The sequence below is a fragment of the Pelobates fuscus genome, chromosome 3, assembly GCF_036172605.1.
Source record: "Pelobates fuscus isolate aPelFus1 chromosome 3, aPelFus1.pri, whole genome shotgun sequence".
Classification (NCBI taxonomy): domain Eukaryota; kingdom Metazoa; phylum Chordata; class Amphibia; order Anura; family Pelobatidae; genus Pelobates; species Pelobates fuscus.
In genome coordinates this window covers 377,161,530-377,177,865 of record NC_086319.1, presented here as the reverse complement: position 1 = coordinate 377,177,865, position 16,336 = coordinate 377,161,530, and the positions used below count along the sequence as shown (strand labels likewise).

The 16,336-nt window shown below is 38.6% G+C and overlaps 1 protein-coding gene across 1 annotated transcript in view; it reads left to right on the top strand.

Moving 5' to 3' along the window:
- The window catches only part of KRI1 (KRI1 homolog), a 29,643-nt gene extending 13,400 nt beyond the window's left edge, over positions 1 to 16,243 (top strand). Inside the window, exons 7-19 of the mRNA XM_063449482.1 lie at positions 1,043 to 1,142; positions 1,356 to 1,433; positions 2,263 to 2,375; positions 10,005 to 10,131; positions 10,746 to 10,841; positions 11,180 to 11,350; positions 11,491 to 11,566; positions 11,702 to 11,808; positions 12,348 to 12,498; positions 13,971 to 14,101; positions 14,541 to 14,605; positions 14,783 to 14,878; positions 15,123 to 16,243. Coding sequence (XP_063305552.1) covers positions 1,043 to 1,142; positions 1,356 to 1,433; positions 2,263 to 2,375; positions 10,005 to 10,131; positions 10,746 to 10,841; positions 11,180 to 11,350; positions 11,491 to 11,566; positions 11,702 to 11,808; positions 12,348 to 12,498; positions 13,971 to 14,101; positions 14,541 to 14,605; positions 14,783 to 14,878; positions 15,123 to 15,741 — 1,930 coding nt within the window. The 3' untranslated portion in view covers positions 15,742 to 16,243. The remainder of the gene's footprint in view (positions 1 to 1,042; positions 1,143 to 1,355; positions 1,434 to 2,262; positions 2,376 to 10,004; positions 10,132 to 10,745; positions 10,842 to 11,179; positions 11,351 to 11,490; positions 11,567 to 11,701; positions 11,809 to 12,347; positions 12,499 to 13,970; positions 14,102 to 14,540; positions 14,606 to 14,782; positions 14,879 to 15,122) is intronic.
- Positions 16,244 to 16,336: the final 93 nt, after the last annotated feature.

Sequence of the window (16,336 nt, the reverse complement as noted above, 5' to 3'; positions counted from 1 at the left end):
GTCTGTCCTTCCCAGCACAGGGTGACACAGACAGGAGGGAGCTATGGGACATGGAGTCTGTCCTTCCCAGCACAGGGTGACACAGACAGGAGGGAGCTATGGGACATGGAGCCTGTCCCTCCCAGCACTGGGTGATACAGACAGGAGGGAGCTATGGGACATGGAGTCTGTCCCTCCCAGCACAGGGTGACACAGACAGGAGGGAGCTATGGGACATGGAGTCTGTCCCTCCCAGCACAGGGTGACACAGACAGGAGGGAGCTATGGGATATGGAGTCTGTCCCTCCCAGCACAGGGTGACACAGACAGGAGCGAGCTATGGGACATGGAGTCTGTCCCTCCCAGCACAGGGTTACACAGACAGGAGGGAGCTATGGGATATGGAGTCTGTCCCTCCCAGCACTGGGTGACACAGACAGGAAGGAGCTATGGGACATGGAGCCTGTCCCTCCCAGCACAGGGTGACAGACAGGAGGGAGCTATGGGACATGGAGTCTGTCCCTCCCAGCACAGGGTGACAGACAGGAGGGAGCTATGGGACATGGAGTCTGTCCCTCCCAGCACAGGGTGACAGACAGGAGGGAGCTATGGGACATGGAGTCTGTCCCTCCCAGCACTGGGTGACAGACAGGAGGGAGCTATGGGACATGGAGTCTGTCCCTCCCAGCACAGGGTTACACAGACAGGAGGGAGCTATGGGACATGGAGTCTGTCCCTCCCAGCAAAGGGTGACAGACAGGAGGTAGTTATGGGACATGGAGTCTGTCCCTCCCAGCACAGGGTGACACAGACAGGAGGGAGCTATGGGACATTGAGTGTGTCTCTCCCAGCACAGGGTGACACAGACAGGAGGGAGCTATGGGACATGGAGTCTGTCTCTCCCAGCACAGGGTGACACAGACAGGAGGAAGCTATGGAACACAGAGTCTGTCCCTCCCAGCGCAGGGTGACAGAGAAAGGAGGAAGTTATGGGACATGGAGTCTATAACATCTGTGTTTTGAAACCATTTACAGATAATTAACTGTGTTTGTTTTTTTACAGCTTCCGTCAGTTTGTTACAGATAGTGATAGTGATAGCGAGGAAAATGAGGGCACTACAGCAAACCTGCTAACAAAGCGTGTCAAAAGCAAGAAAGAGCAAGTGAGTATAGATCAGTAACTGCTGCTTTCTCAGCTGAAAACTTTTACTGCAATCTGTCCATTAAAAATAATTCATCAGACGAACATTCTTATCGTATACCAAACTATAGCAGATTGCCATTCTGACAGTTTGTCAGAGCTCTATGTTTAGAATTGTATAATAATCTCCAAACCCTATGTAGCACCAGATAAATAAGTACTTTCCCCCCACCAGGAAAATGAAGAGGATGAATATGTGGCTTGGCTGAAAGGCCAGAAAGACATCACGGATGAAGATGAAGTGAAGGAATTGGTGAGTAGAAGGATGTTCCTGCTCGTCAATACAGAACATTCATAGAAAGGCTGAGGGCGGCTGGAAGATCAGTAACCAATGTCTTGGAATTCATTCTGGAACTGCTATAGATAAGACACCTCATATCTGATTCCCACTCCATATACATAACTTCAAACCGGACTTTACATAGGACACAAGGCCATGCGTTTAGACTGGAAGAAAGAAGATTTCGTCTAAGGCAAAGGAAAGGTTTTTTTACTGTAAGAACAATCAGGATGTTGAATTCTCTGCCTGAAGAAGTGGTTTTATCAGAGTCCATACAGATGTTCAAACAGCTACTAGATGCATACTTGCAAAGACAGAATATTCAAGGATATAATCTTTCAATGTAGGGTAATAACTGCTTGATTCAAGGATAAATCTGACTGCCATTCTGGGGTCAAGAAGGAATTTTTTGTCCTAGCTTGTTGCAAAATTGTGCTTCAAACTGGGTTTTTTTCTTTTAACAGGTGTGAGGAAGGCTGAACTTGATGGACGCAAGTCTCTTTTCAGCTATCTAACTATGTAACTAACTATGTAACTAAACACGGGAAAAAGGAAGGTGTGGGGGCAGGGAGAGAAATGTCTAAAACTGAATGTACAAGGTGACCAGTGGTGATATATGTACATAAATACATGCACACATTGGTAGAAATCATAAGAGTGCTGCACTAAGGACTAGGCAAAATACCATTAGAAGTCCTTCATTGTACATGGTGGCCCAGGACATGATCAACGTCCCCGGGGTTTATAATTAGTATGTGATAGTTGTAGGGCTATACAGTGACTCTTTATTATACACCCACAGGGTTATCTGAAAGACTACTGGGCGAATCCTACTCTGGACGAAGGGGAGAAATTTCTGCGTGATTATATCCTTAATAAGGAGTATGTAGAAGAGGATTCGGAGGAGGAGGAGTGGTGAGTTATACTTTGATAAATACACTACAATAATTCCAAATGTTTTCACACCAATAATGTGTGCAGAGATACTCATACAACTATACATTGCAACGGTTCTGTACCTGTGTGTAGGTACTTAGCATCACTATATAGTGCATCATGTTCTTAAAGGGATTCTATAGTGCCAGGAAAACAAACCCATTTTCCTGGCACTGTAGGCTCCTGCAGTGCCCCCCTCCCTCGCGCTCCCCCTCCAGCAGTGCTGAAGGGGTTAAAAATCCCCTTCAGTCACATACCTGAATCCAGGTCAGGTCCAGCCCTGCTCCTCCCCCGCTGACGTTGGCCCACAGGGGAGACCTAATGCGCATGCTTGGCAATGGCCGCACTCGCATTAGGATTTCTCCATAAGAAAGCATTAATCAATCCTCATGCAGAGCGTCAGATATCTGCACTATATAGTAATATTGAGTATCTATACACTGATAATGAACACACTGCACTGTATAATAATACTGAGTATCTATACACTGATAATGAACACACTGCACTGTATAATAATACTGAGTATCTATACACTGATAATGAACACACTGCGCTGTATAATGATACTGAGTATCTATACACTGATAATGTACACACTATAATAATCCTGAGTATCTATACACTGATAATGAACACACTGCACTGTATAATGATACTGAGTATCTAAACACTGATAATGTACACACTGCGCTGTATAATAATACTGAGTATCTATACACTGATAATGAACACACTGCACTGTATAATAATGCTGAGTATCTATATACTGATAATGAACACACTGCGCTGTATAATAATACTGAGTATCTATACACTGATAATGAACACACTGCGCTGTATAATAATACTGAGTATCTATACACTGATAATGAACACACTGCGCTGTATAATAATACTGAGTATCTAAACACTGATAATGAACGCACTGCGCCGTATAATAATACTGAGTATCTATACACTGATAATGAACACACTGCACTGTATAATAATAATGAGTATCTATACACTGATAATGAATACACTGCGCTGTATCATAATACTGAGTATCTATACACTGATAATGAACACACTGCGCTGTATAATAATGCTGAGTATCTATACACTGATAATGAATACACTGCACTGTATAATAATACTGAGTATCTATACACTGATAATGGACACACTGCGCTGTATCATAATACTGAGTATCTATACACTGATAATGAACACACTGCACTGTATAATAATACTGAGTATCTATACACTGATAATGAACACACTGCACTGTATAATAATACTGAGTATCTATACACTGATAATGAACACACTGCGCTGTATAATGATACTGAGTATCTATACACTGATAATGTACACACTATAATAATACTGAGTATCTATACATTGATAATGAACATGCTGCAGTGTATAATAATACTGAGTATCTATACATTGATAATGAACACACTGCGCTGTATAATAATACTGAGTATCTATACACTGATAATGAACACACTGCACTTTATAATAATACTGAGTATCTATACACTGATAATGAACACACTGCGCTGTATAATGATACTGAGTATCTATACACTGATAACGAACACACTGCACTGTATAATACTACTGAGTATCTATACACTGATAATGAACACACTGCACTGTATAATAATACTGAGTATCTATACACTGATAATGAACACACTGCGCTGTATAATAATACTGAGTATCTATACACTGATAATGAACACGCTGCGCTATATAATGATCCTGAGTATCTATACACTGATAATGAACACACTGCGCTGTATAATAATACTGAGTATCTATACATTGATAATGAACACACTGCGCTGTATAATAATACTGAGTATCTATACACTGATAATGAACACACTGTGCTGTATAATAATACTGAGTATCTATACACTGATAATGAACACACTGCACTGTATAATAATACTGAGTATCTATACACTGATAATGAACACACTGCGCTGTATAATAATACTGAGTATCTATACACTGATAATGAACACACTGCGCTGTATAATAATGCTGAGTATCTATACACTGATAATGAACACACCGCACTGTATAATAATACTGAGTATCTATACACTGATAATGAACACACTGCACTGTATAATAATACTGAGTATCTATACATTGATAATGAACACACTGTGCTGTATAATAATACTGAGTATCTATACACTGATAATGAACACACTGCGCTGTATAATAATACTGAGTTTCTATACACTGATAATGAACACACTGCGCTGTATAATAATACTGAGTATCTATACACTGATAATGAACACACTGCACTGTATAATAATACTAAGTATCTATACACTGATAATGAACACACTGCACTGTATAATAATACTGAGTTTCTATACACTGATAATGAACACACTGCACTGTATAATAATACTGAGTATCTATACACTGATAATGAACACACTGCACTGTATAATAATACTGAGTATCTAAATACTGATAATGAACACACTGCGCTGTATAATAATAGAGTATCTATACACTGATAATGAACACGCTGCACTGTATAATAATACTGAGTATCTATACACTGATAATGAACAAACTGCACTTTATAATAATACTGAGTATCTATACACTGATAATGAACACACTGCGCTGTATAATAATACTGAGTATCTATACACTGATAATGAACGCACTGTATAGTAATACTGAGTGTCTATACACTGATAATGAACACGCTGCACTGTATAATAATACTGAGTATCTATACACTGATAATGAACAAACTGCACTTTATAATAATACTGAGTATCTATACACTGATAATGAACACACTGCACTGTATAATAATACTGAGTATCTATACATTGATAATGAACACACTGCGCTGTATAATAATACTGAGTATCTATACACTGATAATGAACACGCTGCGCTGTATAATAATACTGAGTATCTATACACTGATAATGAACACACTGCGCTGTATAATAATACTGAGTATCTATACACTGATAATGAACACACCGCACTGTATAATAATACTGAGTATCTATACATTGATAATGAACACACTGCGCTGTATAATAATGCTGAGTATCTATACACTGATAATGAACACACTGCGCTGTATAATAATACTGAGTATCTATACACTGATAATGAACACACTGCGCTGTATAATGATACTGAGTATCTATACACTGATAATGAACACACTGTGCTGTATAATAATACTGAGTATCTATACACTGATAATGAACACACTGCGCTGTATAATAATACTGAGTATCTATACACTGATAATGAACACACTGCTCTGTATAATACTGAGTATCTATACACTGATAATGAACACACTGCGCTCTATAATGATACTGAGTATCTATACACTGATAATGAACACACTGCGCTGTATAATAATACTGAGTATCTATACACAGATAATGAACACACTGCGCTGTATAATAATACTGAGTATCTATACACTGATAATGAACATGCTGCAATGTATAATAATACTGAGTATCTATACACTGATAATGAACACACTGCACTGTATAATGATACCGAGTATCTATACACTGATAATGAACACACTGCCATGTATAATAATACTGAGTATCTATACACTGATAATGAACACGCTGCGCTCTATAATGATACTGAGTATCTATACACTGATAATGAACACACTGCACTGTATAATAATACTGAGTATCTATACACTGATAATGAACATGCTGCAATGTATAATAATACTGAGTATCTATACACTGATAATGAACACACTGCGCTGTATAATAATACGGAGTATCTATACACTGATAATGAACACACTGTGTTGTATAATGATACTGAGTATCTATACACTGATAATGAACACACTGCGCTGTATAATAATACTGAGTATCTATACACTGATAATGAACACACTGCACTGTATAATAATACGGAGTATCTATACACTGATAATGAACATGCTGCAATGTATAATAATACTGAGTATCTATACACTGATAATGAACACACTGCGCTGTATAATAATACTGAGTATCTATACACTGATAATGAACACACTGCGCTGTATAATAATACTGAGTATCTATATACTGATAATGAACACACTGCGCTGTATAATGATACTGAGTATCTGTACACTGATAATGAACACACTGCGCTGTATAATGATACTGAGTATCTATACACTGATAATGAACACACTGCGCTGTATAATAACACTGAGTATCTATACACTGATAATGAACACACTGCGCTGTATAATAATACTGAGTATCTATACACTGATAATGAACACGCTGCAATGTATAATGATACCGAGTATCTATACACTGATAATGAACACACTGCCATGTATAATAATACTGAGTATCTATACACTGATAATGAACACGCTGCGCTCTATAATGATACTGAGTATCTATACACTGATAATGAACACACTGCACTGTATAATAATACTGAGTATCTATACACTGATAATGAACATGCTGCAATGTATAATAATACTGAGTATCTATACACTGATAATGAACACACTGCGCTGTATAATAATACGGAGTATCTATACACTGATAATGAACACACTGTGTTGTATAATGATACTGAGTATCTATACACTGATAATGAACACACTGCACTGTATAATAATACTGAGTATCTATACACTGATAATGAACACACTGCGCTGTATAATAATACTGAGTATCTATACACTGATATTGAACACACTGCGCTGTATAATAATACTGAGTATCTATACACTGATAATGAACACACTGCGCTGTATAATAATACTGAGTATCTATACACTGATAATGAACACACTGCGCTGTATAATAATACTGAGTATCTATACACTGATAATGAACACACTGCGCTGTATAATAATACTGAGTATCTATACACTGATAATGAACACGCTGCGCTGTATAATAATACTGAGTATCTATACACTGATAATGAACACACTGCGCTGTATAATGATACTGAGTATCTATACACTGATAATGAACACACTGTGCTGTATAATAATACTGAGTATCTATACACTGATAATGAACACACTGCGCTGTATAATAATACTGAGTATCTATACACTGATAATGAACACACTGCTCTGTATAATACTGAGTATCTATACACTGATAATGAACACACTGCGCTCTATAATGATACTGAGTATCTATACACTGATAATGAACACACTGCGCTGTATAATAATACTGAGTATCTATACACAGATAATGAACACACTGCGCTGTATAATAATACTGAGTATCTATACACTGATAATGAACATGCTGCAATGTATAATAATACTGAGTATCTATACACTGATAATGAACACACTGCACTGTATAATGATACCGAGTATCTATACACTGATAATGAACACACTGCCATGTATAATAATACTGAGTATCTATACACTGATAATGAACACGCTGCGCTCTATAATGATACTGAGTATCTATACACTGATAATGAACACACTGCACTGTATAATAATACTGAGTATCTATACACTGATAATGAACATGCTGCAATGTATAATAATACTGAGTATCTATACACTGATAATGAACACACTGCGCTGTATAATAATACGGAGTATCTATACACTGATAATGAACACACTGTGTTGTATAATGATACTGAGTATCTATACACTGATAATGAACACACTGCGCTGTATAATGATACTGAGTATCTATACACTGATAATGAACACACTGCACTGTATAATAATACGGAGTATCTATACACTGATAATGAACACACTGCACCGTATAATGATACTGAGTATCTATACACTGATAATGAACATGCTGCAATGTATAATAATACTGAGTATCTATACACTGATAATGAACACACTGCGCTGTATAATAATACTGAGTATCTATACACTGATAATGAACACACTGCGCTGTATAATAATACTGAGTATCTATATACTGATAATGAACACACTGCGCTGTATAATGATACTGAGTATCTGTACACTGATAATGAACACACTGCGCTGTATAATGATACTGAGTATCTATACACTGATAATGAACACACTGCGCTGTATAATAACACTGAGTATCTATACACTGATAATGAACACACTGCGCTGTATAATAATACTGAGTATCTATACACTGATAATGAACACGCTGCAATGTATAATGATACCGAGTATCTATACACTGATAATGAACACACTGCCATGTATAATAATACTGAGTATCTATACACTGATAATGAACACGCTGCGCTCTATAATGATCCTGAGTATCTATACACTGATAATGAACACACTGCACTGTATAATAATACTGAGTATCTATACACTGATAATGAACATGCTGCAATGTATAATAATACTGAGTATCTATACACTGATAATGAACACACTGCGCTGTATAATAATACGGAGTATCTATACACTGATAATGAACACACTGTGTTGTATAATGATACTGAGTATCTATACACTGATAATGAACACACTGCGCTGTATAATAATACTGAGTATCTATACACTGATAATGAACACACTGCACTGTATAATAATACGGAGTATCTATACACTGATAATGAACACACTGCGCTGTATAATGATACTGAGTATCTATACACTGATAATGAACATGCTGCAATGTATAATAATACTGAGTATCTATACACTGATAATGAACACACTGCGCTGTATAATGATACTGAGTATCTATACACTGATAATGAACATGCTGCAATGTATAATAATACTGAGTATCTATACACTGATAATGAACACACTGCGCTGTATAATAATACTGAGTATCTATACACTGATAATGAACACACTGCGCTGTATAATGATACTGAGTATCTGTACACTGATAATGAACACACTGCGCTGTATAATGATACTGAGTATCTATACACTGATAATGAACACACTGCGCTGTATAATAACACTGAGTATCTATACACTGATAATGAACACACTGCGCTGTATAATAATACTGAGTATCTATACACTGATAATGAACACGCTGCAATGTATAATAATACTGAGTATCTATATACGAAACACACTGCGCTGTATAATAATACTGAGTATCTATATACTGATAATGAACACACTGCGCTGTATAATGATACTGAGTATCTGTACACTGATAATGAACACACTGCGCTGTATAATGATACTGAGTATCTATACACTGATAATGAACACACTGCGCTGTATAATAATACTGAGTATCTATACACTGATAATGAACACACTGCGCTGTATAATAACACTGAGTATCTATACACTGATAATGAACACACTGCGCTGTATAATAATACTGAGTATCTATACACTGATAATGAACATGCTGCAATGTATAATAATACTGAGTATCTATATACGAAACACACTGCGCTGTATAATAATACTGAGTATCTATACACTGATAATGAACATGCTGCGCTGTATAATAATACTGAGTATCTATATAATACTGATAATGAACACACTGCGCTGTATAATAATACTGAGTATCTATATAATACTGATAATGAACATGCTGTGACAGTACATTGTGTTTTGGTTTTTCTCAGCCCCCCTGCTCTGGAAGAGGCTCCACATGTATCTGACTCTGAAGATGAAGGGGAACTTTTTTTAAAGAAACAGGAAGACTTTGAGAGAAAATACAATTTTCGATTTGAGGAGCCAGATTCAGACTTGGTAAGTACATTTAGCTGATTGGCTTTCTTTCCATGTGTGCACCATACAAGGATAAACTTCATGGCTCATTGACTTATTACATGCCGGTATTTCCCTGCAAGCATCCAATAAGGGATGGCTTATCTGCCCTTCTCATCACTCTATTTTCTGCATGGCCCCTCGGTCAGGGCTAGGCAACCTTCGGCACTCCAGATGTTGTGGACTACATCTCCCTTGATGCTTTGCCAGTATTATGGGAGATGCAGTCCACAACATCTGGAGTGCCGAAGGTTGCCTAGCCCTGCTCTAGATAATCCGTGCAACACATTTAGCTCGGATCACTCATTAAAGGTCCACTATGCGAACGTGTTGCTCTGATGAAGCATTATTGCCAGATGCTAAACGTGGTGGCGTAGATGGTTGCCCAATGGGGCTTAAACTGTTCGATTGTGATGTTCCCACTTTTCAGGATGCCGATGCACATTTCTAGACTGATTTATAAGTGGGTTCATGTTGATTTCCTTGATGGAAACATTATAGTACCTTTTATTGCAATTTAGTGTTATTTTCTTTTACCCATATGCGTACATCTCAGTGTTCGTGACCTGATCTCTATCTGTTATTTCTTCTCCTAGGTCAAGACATTCCCCAGAGCCATCGCGCAGTCCGTGAGACAGAAGGATGATCGGAGAAAGAGGAAGAGAGATGAGATAAAGGAGAGAAAGCAGAAGGTTAGGAGTCAGATATGCTAGAATGGGATAAAAGGATGGACACGGTGGGGAAGCTCTAAATGCAGGGTTTGACATAGATATTTAAAGGGGCAATCTAAGCACTATAACCCACATGCCCCTGACACAGCTGGAGTTACATTTTCGCAGCATTCATATTCTTTGATGAAGGTCATGCCACTGGCACCCAGGGGACCCTCAGTTTATGTAAAGCCATTGATGTGGCATGAAACAGAAATGCAGTTATTGTACCAGGGGTGGGCTGATACCATAACCTTTTATAATGGTCTGTGGTAGAATGCTGCTTTAACAAGATATTGCCACCTCTACCCTGAGCACAGGATAAAGAGAAGAAACGGGAAGAACTGAAACAGCTGAAGAACTTGAAGAGGAAGGAGATACTGGAGAGACTAGAGAAGCTCCGTGAGCTGACTGGAGAAGGTGCGCTGGGATTGAAAGAGGAGGACCTGCTGGAGGACTTCGACCCGGAGAAACATGACCAAATCATGGAGGTGAGACCAATAATTCGAAATAGTATGACTGAGGTTCTGACAAATCCATAATGCCGAGTGTGAGAGGAAGTTGACCACAGCTGTATCTGTTCCATCAGAGGATTTCTTTTTTGAACACTTTACATTCTTTCCTCCAATAGAAATTTTTTGGTGATGAGTACTATGGCGTAGAAGAGGGAGAAAAGCCGCAGTTTGAAGACGAAGAAGGATTGGAGGGTAGGCTTCTCAGTTTCGTACTCATTTTTGATATATTCGTTTATTTTGTACAGGAATTCAGGTTCATACTTAACTTCTATTACAAATGCTTTACTGGTTGTACCCCATGTTTACCTTCTCCCCCATTTCACACAGATGACTGGAACTGGGACACCTGGACAGGTCCAGAAGAAGAAACAAATAATGCTCAGTGGGAAGAAGGAGAGGAGCTAGAGCCCAACTGGGATGACCCTGAGTTTGTGGTACGGTTTGCTTCCTTATTCCTTCGTACTCCTTTCTCGGTCTCTAGTATGGATGCCTAGAAGGGTGTCATGGGTGACAAAATACAATCATATGCTAACCAAATTGGTAAACAGTTTACATCTCTGTTCCATCAATAGTTATAAAATACTAGGATGGCTGTTCTGTTGTGACTGAGTATCTGTGTATTCCCAGAATTTTCAGCATGGCCTCACACAGTCTAATACACAGCGACGTTCATAGGATTGTAGGACCCCGTGCTTGTCATTCTGGAAGCTCATCGCTGCAGACTTCAAGCAAATATGTATTTTAATCACTGCACGTGCTGGTGATTTCACCATAACAATATATAGATAAATAGTGTTACCAACCTCAAGACCCACTTGCTCTCCAAACAGTTTGTAGATAGGCCCTACTTAAAAATTTAAAAATGAACAGACAATTATGTTTCCATGTGTCATCTGTCACTGTTTGGATAATAGTTTGTGATTTTATATTTTTTATTTAGAGTAGCATCTTTGACGATTTCTCTTTTGTTCAGATGGATGCAGACTATGATCCGAATGCTGCTCCCGGACCATCTCGCAGGGAGAGGAAGAGAATGCAGATGGAGGCTGCAAAAAGTGGTAAAAAGAAGAGAAAGTCCAAATTTGCAGAAGCCGTGAGCAAAAAGAAACCAGTGTTCGACCCAGGTAATATTGGGAGTTAAATGGACAGCTGCTCAGCCATTTTAATACGAAGCATGGACCCAGCTATCATCCTGATCTCTAGATTGGTTAATTCCGTGCTCCGGCTGGGTTCTGGGGGAGGATTGCCCTCTCACCTTTGGTATATGTAGGTACTCTGATCACTCTGCATGTTTGAGATGGTTGGTCAGTCAAAAAAGCTTAGACTTTTAGCAAAAACATTGGACACGGATAATAATGAGTAAGTTCTCAAGCCTAAGATTAATAGATGGAGAAAATAAATATTTGGGAAAAAATAGGACTTTTGTTTTCAATGTGCAAGGGAATAAATTAGGTAAAAAAGAATATGCAGCTATATTCCCAAACTGAATAGATACAGGTATATCCTGACGAACATGAGTAAGCAGGGATCAGGTGACCATATTATCGGTGACCTATTGTACAGAGCTGAGGAATTTGTTGGTGCTTTATAAATAATAATATTAATTGGTAAGGAAAAGCCGCGGTCTGCTTACCCCATGACGTGCAGAACCCTCTGTGCTTGTGTATGCACTGATTGGGAACTTCATGGACTTGCAGCACAGGCCAAGTGGTTGAGTCAGAGAGAGAACTCTGTATCCATCACCTTGTCCTGCCAGAAGTAGCCTCACAGTTTCTGTTTCCTAAACCGAGCTACAGTACCCTGAGGTTCATTGTCTGCTTTACCCAACCCTTTTTTTAGTGTAAATTCTTTAGTGAGATGGACATAAATTACTGCGTAAGGGGAGAAATTGAGGTTTCCGTGTGTGTTTGGTTCTTCTTTCAAACTGCATAAACTTAGTGAAAGAGATGTGATTTCACCATGTTAAAGGGACATTCTAGACCCTTATGTGGGATCTCTTTATATGTGAAGTTTTTCTTTATTTCAATAGAAATTGGCACTTTTATAAATTAACCTGGTTACATCTCCTGGCAATCGGTGAGACAATCAGTCCTGGTACTTCCTGGTTGTTTCCTCTGTAGAGTTAAACTCAAGAGGCAGCAATTACCCAGAAAACCTGCCTCGCAAAGACTTCTCATTGAGCTGCATAGGGAAGTCTGTGATTGGACAGCCACAGAAAGTTTGGGTGAGGTGGAGGGCTTGCAAAGGTTTCCAGAGATTTGCTGATTTTTGTTTTTTTACATATAACCCCCAATAAAAAAAGTGCACAATTAAATGCATGCATTTTTTCATTGAGGGTATATCTACTAAACAGTGATTTTTACTTTGGCAGTGGAATGTCCCTCTGTGGGACATTTTGTCTGAACCTTGATTTTTGACATCCTTAACCCCTTAAGGACACATGACATGTATAACATGTCATGATTCCCTTTTATTCCAGAAGTTTGGTCCTTAAGGGGTTAAAGTAAGATGTATTGTGTGCCTGAAATAGGCACGTGACATTTGCCATTGAATTAAGGTCAGCCAGTTCATGTGAAGTTGTTAATGTCTCTTGCAGAGGATAACACTTTCCAGCAATACCTGAATGAATATTACCAGCTTGATTATGAGGATATCATTGATGATCTACCGTGTCGCTTTAAATATCGTCAGGTCATGCCTTGTGACTTCGGACTCTCAACTGAGGAGGTACGTGTGGTTGGTACATAGGTTTTAAACTTGAAATATTTAATACTTGTATTTGGTGAGGGGTGTACATGACCAGGTTCTCAGTCAGATATGCCATCATTTCTGAACTATTATGTGTAGTCCTGTTTGAGTAAGACAATAGGTTACATTTTAGTTATTTATTTTAGTTGCAAAGTCTGCCCTTTTATGACACTCTGTTATGGTGGCAATGTTTGGAACAGTAGGATATATCTACTGTCAGTTATTTGCTGAAGTATAATTGCTTTGTGCACAAGATTGGTAAATTTAGTAGTAATGCAAATTAATAATTATATGTATATACATGCACGCAACACCATCTGGTCCGGATAGTTTGCCTTTGATTACATAGGCTCAGCTGCCTGTATGTAACCTGATGTATATGTGCGTAAACCTCAGCCTTATCTATCCTTATCTATAGATTTTAACAGCAGATGACAAGGAGCTAAACAAATGGTGCTCATTACGAAAGACCTGTATGTACAGGTGAGTCATTCTTATCCCAAATGGAGGGCTTATAATGAAATGTAACATTTATGGAACCAAGGTAGATCTAAACATTTCATGGCTGTTTATTGGAAAGCCCAGATCAGTCATTTTAGCAAGTAATAGTGTCTCATACAGTGGATTTTCTAATCAGTATGTGCAATGTCTTGTTTGTAGATCTGAGAAGGAAGAGAGTCACGATATGAAAGTTTTCAGTCAGAAATCGCAGAACGTCTGGAAGAAGCAGCAGATCCTAAAGTCCCTCACACAGAGGTGAGCAATTTTTAAATCTAATAGATTTCCCTTCAAGAATTCTACACATCTTTCCAGTTGCTGGGAACCATGAATGCACTGTGCAGTTTTCCCAGCATTATCTAAAATTCTCAGCCCAAACGTTTGGATCGTTCCAGCGGACTAACTACACCTCCTGTGATCTTCTCAAACTGCAGGCTCTCTGAGGATAATAGGGATTAGAGTAAAATTTGTTGGTAACCCCATATTCTGTTTATCTTCACAGTGATGACAATGATGAGGCTGCAACAGCATCAAAAAATAAAGTAGGGAAGAAGCGGAGAGACAAACTGAAGAACCTGGAAGAAAAGACATGTGACGATGTTTTGATGTCAAGTGAAAATAATTCAGATGACAATGAGCTATCAACAGACGGTATTCCTACCACACCACCACCTGTGGAGCTGGTGTTTGGAGACCAAGGACAGAACAAAGGAAAGAGCATGAGCCAGGATTTATTTATTAAATCGGGATCCAAGACCGCAACAAAGACAGAGTCTGTGTTAAAACAGGGACACACGGCAGCCCAGGTTGGGGAGATGGCAACTGCCAAGCAAGGGGCAAAGAGAGTGCTCCAACAAGAGGACAAACAAAATGTTTTAGGGGAAGCTGGCATCGCACTCTTACCGAAGGAGAAAAAGAGGCGAAAATTGGTCCGGAAAGGTGGCCGGTTATTGGGCAGCAAAGTGAGGCTGGGTGGACGGGAGTTCAGTGGGCAGAGGCTGCGGGCATATGGGTTAAATCCAAAGAGGCTAAAATACAGGCAGCTGGGCCGGGAGAGGAGAAAGATGAGGGAGAAGCAGGGGAAAACCAAGGGCCCAACAAAAGGACTAGAAACCTCATGAAATCTTTGTCAACAATGAAGCAAATTTTTCTTTCCATCACTCAGGATTGCTGCAGGCACCGTGTAATATATCTACGTATACTGTGATAGAAATAAAGGATTTTAACAAATAGCCTCTTTAAAAAAGTTTATTGCCCTACATAAATAAAACAATTTCAGAATATACAGATTTAATGCTTTGCTCCCCGTTTAAAATGGACATAGACAGACATGTATTCCAGTGTAGACTGAGACGCTCTATATTAATAAGAGCACGTGTCTCTATTGCCACTGTACATAAAGATTCAAACACCTCCTAATGCTATTATAGCTGCCCATTCTCCAGCATTCGTTCCTGTTGTAGAAAATAGACCCAGATATGACTGACCTATAGGCCGTCCAAATGACAAAGAACTGTAGGTGGCACTCGGGTCGGGGAGCCTAAGGTATGAAATTATTCTGCAGGGACAGGTTCTATAAATAAAGTTAGCACTACACCTGTCTTCAACCTGATTTACTTAAAAGTTTATAATAAAGAAAATAGAAAAAACAAAACACACAATATTGCTCTTAATCTGAAAAGTCTACTTCATTCCAAACATCACCATAAACATTTA